This window comes from Kogia breviceps, chromosome 14 (assembly GCF_026419965.1).
Source record: "Kogia breviceps isolate mKogBre1 chromosome 14, mKogBre1 haplotype 1, whole genome shotgun sequence".
In the NCBI taxonomy this organism is placed as follows: domain Eukaryota; kingdom Metazoa; phylum Chordata; class Mammalia; order Artiodactyla; family Physeteridae; genus Kogia; species Kogia breviceps.
In genome coordinates, this window is record NC_081323.1 from 68,763,213 (window position 1) to 68,784,541 (window position 21,329).

Here is a 21,329-nt window from a genome sequence, read left to right on the forward strand (position 1 = left end):
ATGTTTGCTGGACTGCTCCACTCGGACTGAGATGCTCGAGGCACCGAGGACCTTAGCAGGTCCAAATCCTAACTCATCAATTCCCCTAGATCTCTCCCTACTCGTTGTATAACCTATCTTAACCAATGGTACCACTGCTCACCTGGTCACCCGAGCTGGAAACCTGGCTCCTTCCTTTCTCCCTCAGCCTCACGTTGCCAATAATCATCAACCTTTCAAATATTCTTGAACCTGTCCTTCCTTCTTCATCCCCATGTCATCAGCCTTAATTCAGGCCACCATCATCTCTTAGGAGGGTGATTTTAACAGCTGCCTAATGGGTCTCCCTGCTTTCGTTCTTGTCCCCTTTGATTCTGTTATCTCCCTGCAGCCAGATGCCGCGGTGTCACCTCTCAGCAGTATGCCCTACCCCCCGCACACTAGGCTTCCCCTGGGATCTGAGCCCTGTTCACAGCTCCCAGCTCATCTACAGATTTTCCCCACACACTCTATGCTCCAGCCTATTTGTGGTTCTCTGAACTCTTCCCCCTCCACACCTTTCCATACGCTATTTCCTCTGCCTGGCTTACTCTGTGCCCGACCTCCTCCTAGCGCTTATCATTCAGGTTTGCCTCTTCCAGAAAGTCTTTCCCGAATTCCACAGGCTTGATGTGCTGCTCTTCTGTGCCACTATGCCTCTCTGGTCTCATTACTGTCACACTCAATTACCCACTAACGTATCTGTCTCCCACTGAAGGCCCTAAGATCTTTGTGGACATGGATCCTGCCTTTGCAGTTCTAATCAGCACCTAGTAAGTACTTGTTGGGTAAACAAATGCACAGAAATCACAGTATGTATACTCAAGACCCTTTCCTGTGTGTAATGCCTCAAACTCATGGTGCCCAGGTCTTACTGAGAGCTTGGTGGAAAGACACAAGTTCCTGCCTCAGGGCCTCTGCACTTGCTGGCCCACTGCCTGTAATGTTCTTCCTCAGATATCTCCCTGGTTCAGTTTCTTACTTCTCTCAGTTTCGGCTTATCAGAGAGACCTTCCCCAGGCATCCTGTGTAAAATAACGCCCTCATTGCCTCATTACCCTTGTTTCCCACCCCCTCCCTTCTGAGCGCTTGTTATCACCTGACATATCACATAGCTATTGTTTACATGTATCTCCCTTTTAAACATAAGCTCCTTACCAGCAAGGGCTCTGTTTTGATCACTGTCAGTTTCCCTACTGCCTATAAAAGCGTCCGGCCTTGAATTTATGCTCAAAATCTCTGTTGAATATTGAGTTGAATAACTATCTGATAGCAAACAAAAAAGGAAAGAAAAATAAAGGAGAGGAAAAGTAAAGGAACAGAGGGACAAAAGGATAAACTCTGATGTGCTTTTTCCTCCTGGCTCTTGCTTTTGGCCCTTGTTTCTGTTTTTCTTTATGTTCTCTTGTACCTGAATCAAAGTATAGATGATTCTGCACACGTCTAGCCAGGCCCATCTGACCACGGAAATCCTCCCACGTAAAGCTCTTACGTAAAGGCAGCAGGCATGGGGATTCAGTGCGTGTCTGCGTGTGATAAGAGGTTCCTTAACTTGAGATATGCTGTCCCCACAGCCCCCAGTTTGCTGATACACACGTGTGGTTTTCCCTGGGATCAGAGGTTCTAATAATGGGTCAGGGCCTTGGTCTCTCCTGAATGCCACAGCTGGGGTCCAGGGCAGCAGCTGGCATCAAGGTGGACGTTTCCCATTGGCATCAGCTTCCTTTGGTCTACTGGTCAAAGAAGTCCAGAGCCCCTTGGGATATCCAGGTCTCCTGGGCAGCCTCTGGTTGTGCGTGCAAGGAGCCTCCTGGAGGCCCCCCTAGCAAAGCATCCCCTCTCAGTGGGGTTAATGGTCTGCATTCTTCTGCTGCCAAGTCCCTATAAACAGGTCTACATCTTCTACATAGAGAGGGAGAAGTGCAAAGGATGGAGGGGTCCCTAGGACGTGCCAGGTACGTCACCTCTAAGGACTGTGAGACTCCAGAAGGCAGGGGTTGTGTCTATCTTATTCATGTCTGTCTTTTCCCAGAACCTAGCACAGTGCCTGGCATATATTAGGAGCTCAACAAAAATTTTCTGGAAAACTGAATGAACCCTGTGAGGGTATCACTATTATCCCCACTATACAGAAGCAGCAGCCCCCTGTTATACCCTCCATTTCTGCAATGCCTGACACACTTATCATTACTTGTTCAAGTTCTTTTTCCCCTGCCAAACCTTAAGCTCCAGGAGGGCAGAGATCATTCACTGCTGTATCCCCAGCAGCTAGTACAGTGCCTGGCGCATAGTAAGTGATCAGCAAATATTTCTTGACTGACTGACTGACTGAATGGATAGATAGATGGATGAAGCTCAGAGACATTGCGCATTTTATTTAAGCTCACAGAACTAGAGTTGAACCCCGTCTCAGTGACCAGACCATGAAGTCCATGACGGCAGGGATGGAGTCCGGTTTTTCTCATCATCGGATCCTTAGCACCACGGACAGTGCCTACACAGAGCAGGTGCCCAATGAATACTTATTGAGTGAATAAATGACTCACAAACTGAGCTTTTCAAAGTTATTATTTTGCAACACTATTTAAGGAGATAGGGGCCTCATGTGCAGACATATCACAAGTCCCATTTTGAGAGAAGGCGGCATTTAAAGACACAGGCTGTTTTTTGGTAGCAAGGATTAAAGGGGAGAAAATAGGAACACAGTGACTGAAACGTGGGTTCCTTTCTCTGTGGGTGGAGTGCTAGCCTGCATCGCCTCACCCATCAGTAGGAAGTGAGTTGGTAGCCACAGAGCACGGGGTTTCCAGCCACTGATCACTGAGACATCAGGGTCAAGGTGGCCGACAGAAGCAGAGGCAGCCAGACCTTCAGGAGCCCTGAAAGGAAAGTGATTACAGGGCTGCTGCTAGCACTGATGTGCACATTTTATGTGCAAGACTAACATAAACTGTTTCCTCTAAACTGACCAATAGGAAAGGACACCCTCTCTGGGCTGATCAGTTAGAAAAAGGAAGCTTTCTCTTTATCTGCCCTGAAAACCAATTAGAAAAAGGTGCCCTCCCAGGTGGGCCAATCTGAAAAAGGCAGGCTTTCCGCAGGCACTAGCCCTGGTATCCCTTCAAAAGGGCACTCTTGGGCAGTGACCAACTTACTCAACCTTGGTGACCTTGAGGGATATTCACAAAGGGCAAGCTTCTTGGGGATGCCTTGACTCTCCAGCTCTGAGCTCACTGTTACTGGGATGAACTAGCTCAGGTCAGACACTAGGTTGGTGTAACAACCTGCTTGGATCTAGGTGCCAGGAGCCAAGCAGGACAAGAGTTACATGGATTCACTTTTGGTCCAGATTTTCAGTCAATTCAGTGGCCATAAAAATCAAGGGCCCTGAAAATGCTGCCGGTCCCCGGCCTTTGTGGTCAGAGGAGCAGAGAAGCAGAGAAACAGCGTCTCTTGCTTTTTGGCTGTGTTCATCCTGGCACTAAGCATCCTGAAAAAGGTGTCAGAGATGAGCCTTGAAGCCTCAGGAAGTGCCCACGGTGCAGATCTAGAGTGTGTGCTTGTTCACTGTGTACAGGTGTGTAACGAGCGAGTATATGTCTATTTATACAGATATGCACACATGCAGCTACAGCTGTCATGCACCTTTGTGTGTGAATGTGAATATGTGCACGTGACCTCGTGTGTGTGTGTGTGTGTGTGTGTGTGTGTGTGTGTGTGTGTGTGAACGTCTGGGTGATGTCTGTTCTTGTGCACCTGTCTGTTGCGTGCCTGCGTCCACGCGCACTGTTGTGGGACAGCATGGCTATGTGTGCAGCCCCAGGTCCAAGACTTTCCGTAAGTGCCGTCACCTCTTCAGAGCTCAGCTCGAGCAGGCCAGGTACTCCAGCACACCCTGGGCCCACAGATAAAAGCCCCAGAGGAAGGTTCTGGTGCAAGTCCCTGTGCAAGGAGGACTTGAACTTACCCGAGCTACTGGGAGCAGCCCTCGAGACTGCAGCCTGGCTCCCTGTGGGAGGCAACAGAAGGATCAGTGCCTGGGGAAGCCTGGGTGACGCCCCTTCCATCTGCTCTTCCTTGCAGTCAGAGTGGTCTTTCTGAAACCCCAATCTGATCTTGTCACTCCCCTGCTTTGGACCCCTCAGGGACTGCCAGCTACTTTCAAGAGAAAGGCCCCAAACCTTAGCGAGAACCACATGTCAACTATATTTCAATTAAAAGGAGGGAGAGGGGGGAGGAGGGGGGGAGGGGAGGGGGAGGGGGAAGGGGAGGGGGAGGGGGAAGTGGGGGAGGGGAGGGGGAGGGGAAGGAGAAGAAAGAGAAGAAGGACTATAAGGCCTCACATGGTCTGGTCCCCAACCTGCATCAGCTCACTCTCCTCCTTCCAGCCTGCCTGGCCTTATCTCAGTTTTCCTAGCACGGTAGGCTCCCTCCTGCCACAGGCCCTTTGCCCATGCTCTACTCTCTCCCTGGGATTCCTCCCTCTCCTCTGCTTCTCCTGACCCCTCTTTGTTAATCCCTTCTCAATTTCCAAACCTCAGCTCCATTCTTCCCCAATCCTCCTCACAAGGTCTGTTTCCCCTGCTGTAAGAGCTCGGAGTTCCTGATCCATTTTCATGACTGCACTTATCGCAACTGCAGAGATACATGATTATTTGAATGATGTCTCCCCTACTGGTCCATAAGTGCCACAAGAGCCAGGCTTGTACCTGTTGCTGCTCATCCTGAGACCCTAGCCACTAGCACAAGGCCTGGCACAAGGCAGGCATGAGAAGACAGCTGTGCCAGGAATGAATGAATAAGAACCGGCAAGAGGAAGACAGCTTATAGTCTACCTCGCCTCACAGGATTTACTTGCTCCAGTTCTTCAGACCCCAGTAAGACCCCAAGTGCCAGGTTCTGTCACCCCTCCTCATCTCCAGAGAACACTTCTCACCAGGAATGTGGGGAAGGGAGGGGCCCTCTTACCTTTCCGTGTGATGGGACCCAAGTTTAGGACATGGGTTTGGTCTATGATGCCCCCGCTGCGGAATCTGGCCTCGGAGCAGGTCTGCAGGGAGAGGGTGACAAAGAAACCTTTCCACAAGGGAGACTGAATGTGGCCCTGCCAGGGGGAGTGGGCTACACCCTTCACAGGGTTGTTCTCCTGCCTCAGGCTGGGACTTGAGGATGGTAGAAGCAGGGTTTGTTAGGAGATCGGTATATGTGGGCTCATGTCCCAGCTCTACCATATGTTAGATGTATGATCTTAGGAAAGTCACCAAGCCTCTGCGCCTCTCTCCCCATATAGAAAAAGGGACTGGTAAAATACCTCCCTCCCAGAGCTGCTGTGAAGTATTAAAAAGTTAACACACGTAAGTCGCACTCGGTGCTTAAAAATGTCAGTTTCTGTTATTAGAACACAAGCTTGCAAATAAGCCAGAGGTTCTGCTGCACTACCCTGACCCCACCTGACTTCCCCACAGCCTAGGTCTCCTGCCCGGCCCCAGCGGCCTCGTCTTATTGCTCTGTCTACCCCTGTACTAAAACAGAAGCATGGCAGACATGTTTATATGTTTTCTTTGAGCCTTGCGGCCAAATGTCTTCGGTTATGGGAGCTGGGCGTGGCGGAGGGCATGGAGAGCAGGCTGAGGGAGGGGAGGTGACTCACAGGTTTGCACTTTTCATTCATGGTGTCGCAGAGGTACACTTCACAGTGCAGGTAGACCAGATCATGGTTTCCAGCAAAACGGAACATCTGGACAGAAAAGCGGCCCTGAGGAGACTCTCCATTCTCCTCCACGTGGATGGATGAGTCCTCCGTGCGTGGACATCTGGGAAGGTTACGTCATATAACACGGTTGGTTAAGCAAACACTCTGGGGCCAGACTTCCTGTATTTAAATCTCACTCCACCACTTATTAGCTGTGTGACCGTGGGCCACTGACTTAACCTTTCTGAACCTGTTTCCCTATCTAGGTAGGAAGCATAATAATTGTAGCCCACACCATAAGATAGTTGCAACGATTAAATGAGTTAAAATTACAAGGTACTTATTACAGTATGTGACGTACAATAGGTGATACATATATATGATTCTAAAGTAAAAATGTCATCGGTACAGAGCTTCAACCATCCTAAAGTTAGCACTTCCTGATTTCCCAGGAAATGGCATTCAGGAATCATTACCTACCATTCCTTGGCTGTCCACTAGGGCCTGGTGTTAATATTAACAATGGAAACGTCTGAGCACTGAGGGCCACTGACCACACTGGAGTGTGTGTGCTCATCTACACACATACACAACGCACCCAAACACATGGATCGAAACTCAAAACTGCACGTTCGGAGACTCACGTGGGGGCTGGGCTCGGGCAGTACCCTTAGCAGGCAAATCAGGTGCCCTGTCCTCTATTTCACACGATCTGCTCAAAATGGATTTGGGAAAGGGGCTGAAGGCTGACTGCATAGGAGAACCGGGAAAGGAACTTCTGCGGGTGGGGTTCACTCTGCTCTGTGTCCCCTCCAATTCAGATCTGACTCCGCTTGGCAAAATAAAAGCCCTGAGGTTAAGGGGACCCACTTCATGAAAGGCAGAGAGAGTGGCATCCAGCACTGCCCTCAGCAGCCCCAGGCACTCAACCCAGGCAAGGCACCTGCGTGTCTCCTCTAGCTGCCCATGGTCTCCCCAACTTGTCTCCTCTTTACATGCCCCGTGATACTCTGAGCCTCTCACAGACCGGTGGTCCTCAGCCCAGCTCCCACCCATGCCACGGCAGAAACACAGGGCCACAGCCAGCATTTCTTCATGCTTCTTTTTCAAAACTTCCCAAGCTTTCCACAGTGTACATGCTCTACCTTTATACTCAGACAAAAAAAAAAAAAAACAACTTAAAAGATCCCTGCACGGTAGGTTTTATTTATGCCTATTTCACATATGAGAACATGAATATCCAGAGAGATGAGCTGACTTGTGTCTCAAACTAAGAAATAGCAAAACCAAGATATGAACCCAAGTCTCCATGATGCCCCAATCGAGGTCATGCCAGCATTTTCCAAATTTCAGCTCTTTTTTTGCCTTATCCAGAAACCATCTCCATGAATGTTTTCCTGTTTCCCAATATCTGTATTATTATTTCACATTATTATACTATTATTACTATTTTTCTTTAAATCTACACACCTTTTTACGGAAATACATCTATTTTTTAGAAAATCATGACCACAAATAGCAAACCAGTATTAGCCATATATAAAACATGGCCATACTAATAAATATAAAGTAAAACAGTGCTATTACATTTTACTTAGACACTGTTGACTGTAAAAGGCCCCAAACAGACTTCTGCTCTCCTTTCTTTTTGTTGCAAAGGGAGATTAGCAAATAACAGAAGTGTGAGCATCAGAGGAGTACCGAGTTGAGACTTTCCCCCTTGATTTGACCATGCAGATTCTAAGAGAACTGAAACAGAAATAGGTCAGTGTCTCCTGGGAGTGCTTTCTCTGATTGCACTATTAAAATTGCAAATGCCCTCCCCTTTTCCTGCTTAGGTTTTTTTCCATAGCCCCTTCATCATTAATATGCCAAGGATGTCACTTTTGTTTAATTGTTGGTCTCCCTGCTTAGAATATCAGCTATGTGGGGGCAGAGATTTTTGTCCCTTCTATTCACTGTTATTCACACAGCCTGGCACATGCAAACTTCCCAAAATATCGGTTCAATTTATGAATGAAGCTGTGAACTACTTCCTCACAGTGTGGTTCATGGTTCTCTAATGCACCTGAGTCAAAAGCAGCCCATCTGTGTCCTCCCTGTTTCAGTTGGCCCTTGGCTAACCATACCTTCCACTGCACTCCTCCCAGCCAAGTGCCAGCGTGCTCCTGCCCGGGGCCTGCCTCTCCATAAGGTTTCTCATCTTTTTCTGAGTCCTGGACCCCCTCCACCATCTGGTGAAGCCCATGCTTCCCTCCTCAAAAATAATGCCTTAAATGCATAAACTAAATGACATAAGATTATAAAGAAAACCAACTAAACATAGTTCTTAAAATATTAAAGCTTTTGATACATGCATTATATATTTACATATCTATTATATAAATGCATATATATATTTACAAGTACATGGATTTGATATTACATCAAATAATATCTAGTAGAAATTCTAATACTGTAGTAACTAAAAAGTATTGATGTGTGTAAATGTTTTCATATGTCCTGCTCATATTTCTGTGGTTTCTTGCCTATATCATAACGAATGGCAATGCTAAATTTCAGCTAGAGGTGAATGAATATGAAAATGTACTTTGTACCCATCCAAGTCCAAAGACCCTCCCTGCTCCCAATTTCCATCCATGGGCCTTACCTGTCCTGGATGATGAAGTACTTCAAGGGGTCTGTGGCATTGCTGCTGGGTGTTGCATAGCAGTTGGTCATCAGCAGTGCAAACCGGGACAAGTCACCCCCATCCAGCATGGTGCCGACATAGAGAAAGGCCTCGGTGGACAGGGTCACGGAGGAGCCTTGGTAGGGCTGTATGTAGGCAGGGCTCTGGAAGAGCGCCATCCACACGGTGAACATTCCGGTCCCACCCATGCTGATGTTTAGGGCGCTGCAGGAGGAGAGGGGCTGGTGAGACAACCGGAGCTGAGAATAGCAACAGATAGGTCATCCTTTCTGGTCTGCATTCCCGAGCAGTTCCTGGCAGTTATTTGCATTTTTATCCAGCAATAGGACTGGAACCCACCAACCATTGCTCTGCAAACTACAATGAGCATGCACAGGTCACTTAGGGATCCTGGTGAAATGCAGGTTCTGGTTCTGTAGGTTTGGATGGTGCTCAGGGTTCTGCTTTTCTAACGAGCTCCCAGGTGATGCTGCTGCTTCTGATCCATAGACCATTATTTTCTGTAACGTCCACCCCCTCAGGTGGTGGCCCCTACATTCAAGAAGTGCAGCAAACACGTTCTCTAGGGAATCACCTAGATTCCTTTTTTGGTCTTAATCTAGAACAGTTTAAAAAGATGGGCTAGGGCTTCCCTGGGGGCGCAGTGGTTGAGAGTCCGCCTGCCGATGCAGGGGACACGGGTTCGTGCCCCGGTCCAGGAGGATCCCTCATGCCGCGGAGTGGCTGGGCCCGTGAGCCATGACCGCTGAGCCTGTGCGCGTCCGGAGCCTGTGCTCCACAATGGGAGAGGCCACAGCAGTGAGAGGCCCACGTACCGCAAAAAAAAAAAAAAAAAAAAAAAGAAAAGAAAAAAAGATGGGCTATGAGTCCTACAGGCTTTAGTCAGAGTTCAGCCTCCACCTACAGCAGAAGATTGGGGTTTTTAAAATGGGTTATTTTAAATCACATTAAAAACAGCCACACTGATGTAGAGTCCATGGGATTATCCTACAAAGGACACTGAAAGACTGATGCCCGAGGAAATGGGGTACATAAGAAATAGTAATGTGGAAATCCATTTCAGAGGTGAGAACGGGGTTATTGGTTTGGACTTGGTTAGACTGGAATGAGATTTCTAGCTCAAGCCAGAGAGAGATCTGCATACAGATGTGTTGTTCCCTGGAACCTACCAGGCCTGGGACATGGCCACATTGCTCCAGGGCACTGCTTGGCCAGGTGATGCTCCACACAAAGGCAGACAATGAGTAAGTGTCTTCCTTCAAGTCAGCCAAGCACCCTCATCGGTGCCCAGTGCCCTTCCCCAAGTCTGCTTGGCCCAGGGAACATGTGACCATGGGCAAGCTTCAAAGAAAAGGCCATGGTAGGATGGGGACCCTATGCCTGATGGCGTGGGTTTGAATCCCAGCTCTGTCACTTACTAGCCTCTACGACTTTGGACAAGTTACTAAACCTTCTTTGACCTTCAATTTCCATATCTGTATAATGGGAATAATAATAATACTTACACCTCCTGGGGTGCACTAAGTTTTCAATGAGATGTTCCATGCAGAGCACTTAGCACAATGCCTGACATATGGTCAGCTCACGATAAACACTTGTTATTATTACAACGATTATTTTTTTCCAGCATAAGCTTCATTGGCTTGTGATTCATCCTATTCAGAGATTTTCAAGTTTATTCAGCAACAGGATCCTTTTATTTTTTTAAATAATAAAACTGATAAAGAAGATGTGGTACATATACATACAAAGGAATACTACTCAGTTATAAAAAAGGATGAAATAATGCCATTTGCAGCAATATGGATGCAACTAGAGATTATCATACTAAGTGAAGTAAGTCAGAAAGAGAAAGACAAATACCATATGCTATCACTTATATGTGGAATCTAAAATATGACACAAATGAACCTATCTATGAAACAGAAACAGACTCATGGACATAGAGAAGAGACTTGTGGTTGCCAAGGGGGAGGGGTTGGGGAGGGATGGAGTGGGAGTTCGGGGTTAGCAGATGTAAGCTTTATATACAGAATGGATAAACAACAAGGTCCTACTGTAGAGCACAGGGAACTAGATTTAATATCCTATGATAAACTATAATGGAAAAGAATGTGTGTGTGTATATATATATATATATATATATATATATATATATCTGAATCACTTTGCTGTATGTAGAAATTAACACAACATTGTAAATCAACTATACTTCAATTAAAAAAATAGGAAAAAAAAATAAAACCTCATGTGGCACTCAATGTGGGTGGAAGTTTTCTGGTTCCCACCCCTAAATCACCTCGTTAAAGACCCTCACAGTCCAAGAAGCATAAATTGTAAACTCCTCTTTATTCAAACTCCTTCTATTTTCAGAGAAAGAAACTGAGGTCCAGATATGGGGTACAATTTGCCCAGTCCCATAGCAGGTCTGAACTGAGACCTCTCCCTCCTTTCCTCTGGTCCAACCACCCTACCCCTCTGATAAGCCAGGGACCCTAATATTGGTTTCACCTCTGCAGAGCACTTTCGCGCTTCTAAGAAAGATACTCCAGCTTTGCTAAACCCATTTCACATATGAGAAGACTGACATTCAGAGTGGGTCATCAACTTCCCAAAGCCATCTGTGTGATGGACCCGGGATTTGAAAGCAGGCTCCAGACTTCCTAGCTGGGCTCCTTAGGGGCTCCTTATGGAGTCCAACACTACCTCCCAGCCACCTCCCTCCGCCCAGCTCCTTAAGGGCGGCAGTTGACAGGGAAGCTAAGGGCCTGGTGTCTAAGGGGTTGTGGGGTGGAGCCGGCCAGGGACGTTGGGGACCCTCTCTGGCCTCACCTGACCATTGGCTGCAGGGAGCTCTTCAGGCTGACTTTCATGTCCAGGGGATAGGAGCACGCAAAGTTGATTTTGATGTTGCGGTCACGGATGATGAGCTCATCTGCCAGGTAGAGAGTGTTGCTGTATGTGGCGTGAGTTTCATTCCTCTGTGTTAGGGTGGGGAGGTGGGGGGAGGGAGGGTGGACAAAGGGGTATAGAATCTGAGTAAGATTCAAAGCCAAAGGTGTTGAAACTGCCCTCCCAGTTTCCGTGAGCACGACTCATGTGCTAGCCCCCTTCCCTCACCCCAGCTAAACGCTCATACTGCGTCATTGCACTGGCCCTGCAATGACCCTAAGAGGCAAGGCAAGCACCCCCCTGCCTCTTGAAAGGAGACAGAAGTTCATGGGAACTGAGTGACTTGCCCCTGATACAGGGCCTCTAACAAGCCTGGACTCTTCCCATCACCCCATGCTTCCTCTCGCAAACACTGCAAAGACTGAAAACCACGTACCGAGTCATCATTAATGGTGGAACTTCAAAAAGCCATCTCTGGCAAATGACAATTTTTTTCCTCTTTTCTTTAGTCCTCTTTCTCTTTCTTTTGGGGAATGAGGGATATGGGAGGAAGCAGAGCCCACTCACACAAGTGTTTACCTCTGGGTCCCTTTGGAGGAGGCTTCTACAGCTGAGGTCCTAGGTCTGCGAACATCAGTGATGCAGACCCTGCCTCCCAGGACGGCCAGAGACAAACAGATCTGCTTCTGAACCCAGCACGGATACCTACTGGCTTAGAATAGTCGTTGCACTGTCTGGGCCCTACCTTTCCCATCTGTAAAATGGGGAACCTTCACTATGGTTCGTCCTCTTATTCGCAGCTAACATTTACCGCGCACTTACTATGCGCCAGTCACTGTCCTAATCATTTCACACACATTAACTCCTTTAACCCTCTTAACCCTATGCAGTAGGTACTACTATTACTCCACTTTACAGCTGAGGAAACCGAGGCACAGCTAGGTTAAGCAAGTCACCCAAGCTCTCACAGCTAGCAAGTGGTAGGGCTAGGCTTGAACCAGGCAGTGCTCTGACCCTGTCCCACACTGGCCAGAACGTACCGTCATCACCGTCCCACAGGGCCCATCCCTGGCTGGGGTCACCACGGACATCCAGTCCCGGTCGCCCCTCTCAGCGAAGCCCGAGCACTGGCTGTCCCGCAGGTACATGAAGACCTTCTCAAAGCCCAGGCTCTTGAGCTGGCACTTGCCCAGGGACAGCTTAATGTCATTGACCCCACATTCCAGCCTGCGCTCCAGGAGGGAGATATCTGAAACGATTAGGGAAGGCAGGATTGGAGGGAGGCCTGGGGCCACAATCCAGGGTACAGCACATCCCCAGGGCCCAGGCCCAGCTAGCCAAGTTGGCCCCCAGCTGGGGGTACTCAGAGTCGCTTCGGTCTCCCCCTGTGGCCTCCCTTCTGAGAGAGATGGAGACATGAGAGTGGATTCCCAGCTCACTGGATGGACCCACGTGACCAACCACCAGACCATGTTACCCTAAGAGTAGGCTGTATACAAAGAAGAGTATTATCTTTGGGGCGTTCACTGCCCCGGCATTAAATAACATTGAATCCCAGTAAAAAAAACAAAACAAAACAACAAGAAAACAAAAAAAGCTAATAAATTAACTGCAATTTCTTTCCATCCTTTCTCCATCAAGGAGACAGTCCTCAATAGCTGCTAATGTTTTCAGTGCCCTACACTTGCTGATTTTCCTTTGAAACAACAGATTGCAGACCTCTGGCTAAGTATTTGCAGCACATAAAATACGGTTGGACTTTTTAAATTGAAGTATTACACAGCTGCTGAAATTGAATAACTTTCTTTCATTGTATTCATTTTTACTGTTACCCTCTACGTAGGGTAAGCGTTACTTCCCACAGACAGACACAGCAGTGAACTTCAATGTCCCAAGTTTACTTAAAAGAAGGATGTGACTAAAATCAGGACTGGAATTTGGGAAATACTAGCCTGCTTCAGTCATTATACACACGGGGAAACAGGTTTAGAGATGGCCAGGGCCCTGTTCGGGGTCCTCAGCTGGTCAGTGGAGGGCCCGGCCCGAGAAACTGCAGACTGTGGGCCAAGCCTGCGTTCTTGTGCTGCAGGAATATGGTTCAGGCAGGCTTGGGCCAACAGGTGGCAGCCACCTGCGTATCCACTGTGGTGCAGGGGGCCTCAGAAAGAAGGCTGGGGGTGAGGTTGTTCCCCAAGCTCTGGGAGCCCAGAGAGCTTCTTGCTGGATTACATGGATATTACCGGACCGGCTTTCCACTCAGATTGGATAATAAGCATTCCCTGGGTCATCCCCACAGGCCCCCAATTCCCACACAGGAATGTGTCCCTCCCCTGGTCGCTGACATTTCTCAGCACCTCCCCTCCTCCCCACTGGCCTCACCGGTGATGCTGAAGTCCCGTTTGCACTGGCAGTGCCATCTGCCATTATCCGATTTGCAGTCCTCGTCTACACTGCACTCCTCACACGTCCCCTCCACGGAACTGGGGTCTGCAGGGTTACAGACAGACAATCAACAAGGATGCGCTCCAGTCCCTCGAGGCGCCCACGCGGCCCGGTTGCGGTGGCGGGGAGTCACCCACTCACCTGTGCAGTAAGCCAGATGGCACTCAGGGGGCGCCGTCAGGTTGTAGACATAGTAGCCGCCGGCACAGGCCTTCACCTGGATGGGCGTGTCCCACAGGCAGCAGTGGCCGCTCCAGTGCGCGCAGGCCCTGCGGCTCACGATGCCCTCGCTGCTCGACGGGTGCGTGCCATTGAGCCACATGGGGGCGGCCGTGTTGCAGCGCAGGATGGGCACGCAGGTCTCGGCCAGGCGCACGCCGCCCTGGCCCACGAAGCGGTACCAGCCGGCCACGTCGGAGTCGCAGGTGTAGCCCGAGCCATACTGGGCGCTGCGCCAGTACTCGTCCAGGATGCGGTGGGCCTGGCACGGGTCGGCGCACACGAGCGTGTCGCCCTCGTGCACGCAGTCCAGGCCAGGCCCGCAGGAGCCCGGGGAGCACTCACAGCGCCTCCCGTCCCCCCAGTAGCCCGCGGGGCACACGCACGAGTAGTTGCCCTCGCTGTTGATGCAGGTGGCCAGGGCGTGGCAGTGGCTGAGCCCTGGCTCTGCACACTCGTCCACGTCTGTGCAGCCGAGCTCGGAGCTCAGGCGGAAGCCTTCGGGGCAGACGCATGCGTAGGAACCTGGCGTGTTCACGCAGCTGCTGGGGGCGGAGCAGTTGTGTGTCCCGGGAGTGGCGCATTCGTCCAGGTCCTCGCACTCGAGGCCGTCGCCAGTGAAGCCCGCCTGGCAGGAGCACGTAGTGGCAGCCCCATCCTCCATGCAGGTGGCATTGCTGTGACATTCAGAGCAGCTTCCTGCGGACAGAAGAGACCAGACTCAGAGTGGAGGTCGCTAGGCCACTGGTCACCCAGAGACTCTTCTCGTGTCCCTTAGGGTACCCACATTCTTTAAGACTTAGTCCATAGCCGACCACCTTCGAAAGAAAGAAACCAAACTCCCCTGATGGTGTCTAAGCATTGCCTTCAAGCTGTGTCTTCTTTTCAAACGTCCACCTTTCCACCTCCAGAGGAATAATGCAGAGTTCTTGACACTTTGGTAGGACTTAGGTGGCACTGTCACCCCCTTCCCCGACTTGGTACATTCTATACCTTTTGCTCGGATCTCCTTCCCTGCTTCCTCTCTCTGTCTGGCGGTGGCAGTCACACTTTGTTCCTCTGTGACAATAATAATAAGATAGTATGGAGAAATCCAAACGAAACTTCTGGCCAACCCGATAACAGTAAAGATAGTGAGCTGTTGTTTATTAAGCACTTAGTATATGCCAGACACTGGGATAGGCACTTTCTATTCATTATCTCAGTGAATCCTCTCCAATGGCCCTGGGGAATGACTTTTGTATTTGCCCTTATTTTAAAGGTGAGGAAACCAGATTCCGAAGTTTTAAGCCACTTGCTCCACTAGTAAGCAGCAGAGCTGGCACACAAACTGGGGTGGCAGGACCATAGTGTGTGCTCTTAACCACGACAACACGGTGGTATTTACTCTCTGTCCCAAAGTACCCCAGCTGGGGATTGTGGGGCGGTGGCCAGCTCCCTTCTCCAAGGAAAAGCTGAAGCAATGTGCAACCCAATGGAATGGTCACTTAAGTGTTAAACGGGAGGTATTTGGGAGCCACCTGGGTGTGTTCAAATCTCCTGTGTGGTTGAATATGTTCTTGACCTTCCAGTGAAGTGCCAGGGGGCCTTAGTGATGTTCTAGACTGTTGTCTCTCAATATGTGATCCAAGGACCACAGCATCAATCAGCATTATCTGGGAGCTGGTTAGAATGCAGAGTCTCAGGCCCCACTCCAGACTTACTGGATCAGAATCTGCATTTTAGTAAAATTCCTGGGTGAGTCCTATGTACATTATAGAGTAAGAAATGAATTTAGAATAAAGACTGCGCAAACCCCAAGCACAATAAATAGGAGAGGGACTGAGACCGCCTCTGCTAATGTGGGCGCTGCTCACTATACACGCACACAGCACTTACTCGCTGCCAAGGTGTCAGAGGCTGCAGCTACGATGACCCAAGAGGTCACCACCACTGCCGTCCACATTAAGGTCGAAGAGAAGAGCCACTTCATCTTTTCTGCTCTTCACAGCTACTTCTGGTCTGGGAAGACTTTCCCAAAGGCAAGGAAAGTCTGGCCTCTTGGGGTTTCCTCCTTGTCCTTGACAGCTGAAGTCCTGTGAACAGAAACGGATGGGATAAACACATGATCTAACTCCCAGCCCCACAGTTGGGAGGAGTACTTTGGTTGTGCACTGCGTAAGTCCAGGAGGTGCCATTTATGTGAACCACAAAAAGTGTGTATTGTTGTGGCCCTTGTTTTGGTGGGGTGTTCCCCTCTGTGGCCCTACTCTTAACTCCCACTCACATCCCAGCATCAGCTTCCCCAGTTTCAGCGCATTTGGAAGAACTGAGTCTCTCATCTGGAGCAGGAACCAGCAAGATGGGGGAGTGTTCTGGACTCACCATCTTACTGGAGGCAGCTTTGGGTTTTAACAGCCAACTCCTGATCCCCTGATGGGAAACTTTGAACTTGCCCAGATACGTTTATCCATTCAACAGACATTTATTGAGAGGTTACTATGTGCCAAAGAGGGAGCTATGCACCAAGGTGACAGACAAAGTCCCTGACTTCATGCAACTCTCATATTGTAAAGAAGTGGCTTGAGATAAGCAACTTGAGAGGTGATTAACCTTCGTATGTATTTTAATGTTTCCAGAGTGCTCACTCATTATTTCACCCACCTGGCAAAATAATCTACTATTACCCCAATTTTTACAGCAGCAAAATAGCGTAGCATGGTGGTTAAGTATGTGGGACCTGGAGCCTGCAACCAGGATTCAAATCCCTATTTTACCAATCACTATGATTGGTAAACTCATAGCGTGTAACACTGGGCAAGCTATTTCAATTCGCTAAGACTTAGTTTCCTCATCTATGAAACAGAGATCAGTGCTTGCACAAATTGAGTGACCACAATGCATCAGGCTCACTGTGAAGAAGTCCCCTGTCATCAAAGAACCTGTGTCCCAGAAAAGTGTTTTGCAAGCCTTTGAGACAATGATCTGCTATAAGGAAATTATTTTATGACCCAGTACAGCTGCTTGTACACACACACACACACACACACACACATACATGCACACATGAACTAAATGTTTTATAAAACAATTCTTACCATTACGGTGTGCATTCTTGGATGACATATTCTATTGTATTTAATTAAAATAAAATTCTGAATGTAATCCACAAATGATTTCATGATCCACTAATGGGTTGTGACCTATAGTCCGGCTGATAACCAACTAGGTATTGTTGTCCGGGGATTAACTGAGATGATATGTGCAAAGCAGGCTCAGAGCAGATACTCTTGTTCACTGCTGTATTTCCCAGTGCCTGGTACCTAGTAGGCACTTCACTAATATGAATTGAATGAATGAAAAAATTGTTGTTAGGGAAGCACAGGCTGAAAGAGAGGGGGATTGACTTACCAGAGCTCGCGAAGCCAATGGTCAGCAGAGTGAGGACTCAACCTAGGTCTGACCCAAGTGTCCTATCTCTTCATTCCTGCTCCCCCCTCCCTCAAACAGAATGGAAATCAGCAGAAGACCAGATGGGGAGAAGTGGCTAGAAGTGAGAGCTGCAGATAGCCTTACCTGAAGCCAGAAAGGTAGAATTAATCCGTTTACAAGTGTGTGCCTCCTATATATATATATATATATATATATGTATGTATATATATACACACACATCTGCCCCCCACTGGCACTCTCGTCTCTGGTTCTATTTCTTGATTGTTTTCCGGGAGGTGGAATATTCTCCCCCTTTGGCACAGTGTTTTCCTTTCCTAGGCTGTGAGGTGGTTGTTATTCTTTTTCCTAATTGGTAGAGACCCCAAATGATTGACACTGGGGGTCACGCTTGTACCCACAGTTACAAGCCCTCTGTTTTGCACCTTTTGGGATCAAGAGATTCCGTAGTTAGAAATTAACTGGGAAAACAGTGCCAAGTTACTGGGCTTTTTCTTGGTCATTGAAAAGGACGAGGTACAGCCAGGCAGAGGTCAGAATCTGAAGCCAGCCTGCTCCAGGAGAAAAGGGTGTTCTTTGTCCATACCGGGACATGTACCTGTGGCCACTCGGGTTCCAAAGCACACTCCATCCTCCTGGGCTAAGCCAGCTCCCCTGGGGTCCAGATGGGAGCAGGAAAGGAGCTGAGAATGGCTGGAGGTCAGAGCCAGAAGATAACTCAGACGTCATTGAACCAGACTCACTTTATGAACCAAGAAATCTGAATTCCCATGAAGGAAGGTCCCTTGGGAGGTGGATAACTTTGTGATTGAACAAACTAACTTTGGAGTCAGTCCATCTGAATCCTGATCAGACATTGCTGTGTGCCAGTAGGCTCACCTCTTTCCTTCCTGAGGTCATTTTCGTCATCTATAAAATGACAATACCCATCTCCTGGAGTTGTTATGGTGATTAAAGGAGATGATTCAAGGGCTTCCCTGGTGGCGCAGTGGTTGAGAGTCCGCCTGCCGATGCAGGGGACACGGGTTCGTGCCCCGGTCCAGGAAGATCCCACGTGCCGCGGAGCGGCTGGGCCCGTGAGCCATGGCCGCTGAGCCTGCGCGTCCGGAGCCTGTGCTCCGCAAAGAGAGAGGCCACAGCAGTGAGAGGCCCGCGTACGGCAAAAAAAAAAAAAAAAAAAAGGAGATGATGCAAGTAAAGGCATGTAGCAATGATACCATCTGTGGAAGTCGCTGCCACTGCTGCTTTGCTGATGTACCGTCACGGGGTAGAAAATGCCAGAGCCTGGCTGGATTCAACCCCGTGTCTCCTGACCTAATTCCATGTCGATGGAAATCCCATACTGAGAAACATCAGATGTGTGTGAACTCTGGATGCGCAGGAAATATGATAGTGCCCCATGGCACCTACTTTTTCAGGCTTTCTTCTTCCGCCTGGTTTAGTGGTCGGGTGCCCATCGGCAGAGTCACACTCACCTCCTCAGGGGAATTTCATAAGCGTGAAGTTACTGGGTCAAAGAGGTGGCACAGTTTTAAGCATTTTGATACCTCTTCCCCCAAAACACCCCAGAGAGATCTTTAAAAATTAGTTTACAATCCCACTACAGTACTCACCAACCCTGAGCATTAACTTTCATCTCTGTCGAAAAGTGAGAAATATCTCATTGTTATTTACTTCGGCAATTCTTCGATGAAAAGGGACTTCATTATCTTTTCATTTGTTTACTATTATTCTTTTCTGAACTGGCTGTTTGTATCCTTTTTTCCCCCCTATAAGAATATGTCTTTTTTCCCTCTCTTTTCTATAGCTTAAGAAGAAAATAAAAGTTCTTAATATTCTTTTTCTCCATCCTGGATGGTGAATATCATTTCTGGCTGGTGCACATGAGGCTCTGTCAAAATCCGAGTTTGGGTGTCTCTAAAGGATTAAAGATGGAGCTCCAGGTGGCTCCTGGAGTTGTCTGGGCAGAGATCCTGGGCAGGAAAATGGGGAGTATGGGCTGGAGGCTATTCATAAGTCTAATAACCACATTATTCTAGTTTCTGTATTTGATGCTTTTACACCTTGAGGCTTTGCTGACTCTGGACTATCTCACTGAAGGTAAACTAATGCCTAGAGATAGCAAGGAATATCTCATGATATATGTCCTTGCCATCTCTAGGAATATCGTATTCCTGAGAGCATGACTTTCATGTGCAAGACCGCCAGTCCAGAGCCCATCCCCCAACCCCTCCTCTATCAGGCTCACACTCAGGGCCACATTTTCCCTGCCCTAATCACCCCAGGGCCAGGTACCAGACAACTAGGGACAACTCCCAAGTCCCAGAGCCTGCTGAAACTATTCAAACTAGCCAATCCTAAACCTGTTTACCTTGTCTCTTCTGTTGCTTCCTATGGAAACCACAATGAAGGCTACAGTTTCAAATTACAGCTAAATTTTCCCCTTGCTTTCTCTGCCTCCTGACCAACCCTAGCACTTCCCTGTGGGCCCCACCCATGGCGTGGTGTGTACCCTCCTCTTGGGGTCTTGTGAGTATAATTAACTGTCTTTTCGATGACAGTTATCTCATCTGTTGGCCTTGCCACACCTGAATCATAATCAAACCTACATTTTAAAACAATAAGCATCATCCTCACTCAACACAGCTGGATCATCTTGTGGGATTTCTCTAATTGGCTATTTTTCCACTCTTTCTTCTTTCTACCCTCTCCCCAGTCCCACACACTTAATGACATCATGGCATACTTCACTGGAGTAACGAAGCCATGCCTCCTACATCTTCTCCATCTACCTGCCTCTGGGCTCATCTCCCACATCCCCTCTCCTGTCATGATGCAGACAATATCTTTCTGCAAAAGGCCTTTCTCTCCCTGTATGCTCTGATGACCTCCCAACAGAGGGTCATCACCTGTGCCACCTACTCATACTGTTTACCCCAATCTGAGCCCCTATTTCCTAAGGTCCCAGTTGCACCTGGGGGACCTGCAGGTAGCACACCCGTTTTCTGGCTTGTGGCCAGTCAGGGGTTCTGTTCCATGTGATTTAGTTCTAGCAGCCCCTGCGGACCCCTCCTTCTTAAAGCCACTGGCAGCCACGTGGCTTTAAGACTGAAGCAGGTGAGCCCCGAATCGTGTCCTGAATACTAATACCTGCCCCTGTCGGGGCAACTGGTTCAGGTGAGTTCCAGGGCCCCGGGCTGTTCCCGGCTTGGTCTGGATGTGGACAGGCCAGGTTTGGGGGAAGAGAGACAGGGACACCAGCTCCGGAGGCCTGATAAAGTACGATCAGCCTTTGTGTTACATGACCGGTAGAGTGAGGAGAGGCCCAGATGGTTTGTGCAGACCTTGGTCCCTAAAATATTATGCCCTCCTTTTCCCAAGAGAAGGTTTATCATCTATCACCTGACTGAAATGAATGTCACAAACCAGTGGCATGAGTCTGAATGACCTCCTAATATGTCTACGTCCTAATCTCCAGAACCTATGAATGTTACCTTACGTGACAAAAAGGACTTTGTGGGTATGATTAAGTTCAGTATCTTGAGATGAGGTTATCTGGGCAAGTCCAGTGCTATCTCAGTGGCACTTGTGAGAGAGATGCAAGAAGAATTAGAGGAAGTAGGAGAAGTGAGGATGGAAACAAAAGGTCAGAGTTCTTTGAAGAAGGAACCGTGAATGCAGGCAGCCACCAGAAGCTAGAAAAACAAGGTAGTACTGCGAGCCCTCTCGGCTATGGCTTTTTAAAAGATCACTTTAGCAGCTTTAGGGTATATGGATTTTGTGTATGTGTGGGGGGTGTGGAGGTGCAGAGAGGCGGTAGAGGGACCAATTAGAAGACTTCTGTGGCTGAGACTGGTGGGTGGAAAAGGAGGGCGGTGGGTGGAGTCATGTGATTTGGTAGAGTTACTTTTATGGTAATAAAAGGAAAGAGGGACCTTGAGGGTT

At 48.6% G+C, this 21,329-nt stretch overlaps 1 protein-coding gene across 1 annotated transcript; it reads right to left on the reverse strand.

The window, feature by feature from the left end:
* Nucleotides 1-2,835: 2,835 nt before the first annotated feature.
* On the reverse strand, nucleotides 2,836-15,927 carry UMOD (uromodulin). The gene is made up of 10 exons (XM_059036996.2): nucleotides 15,834-15,927; nucleotides 13,878-14,654; nucleotides 13,674-13,781; nucleotides 12,335-12,543; nucleotides 11,235-11,383; nucleotides 8,361-8,606; nucleotides 5,669-5,831; nucleotides 4,987-5,068; nucleotides 3,986-4,027; nucleotides 2,836-2,897 (listed from the first exon to the last, which is right to left on the reverse strand). Exons 1-10 carry the CDS (start codon nucleotides 15,925-15,927, stop codon nucleotides 2,836-2,838), a joined length of 1,932 nt encoding a protein of 643 aa, XP_058892979.1.
* Nucleotides 15,928-21,329: the final 5,402 nt, after the last annotated feature.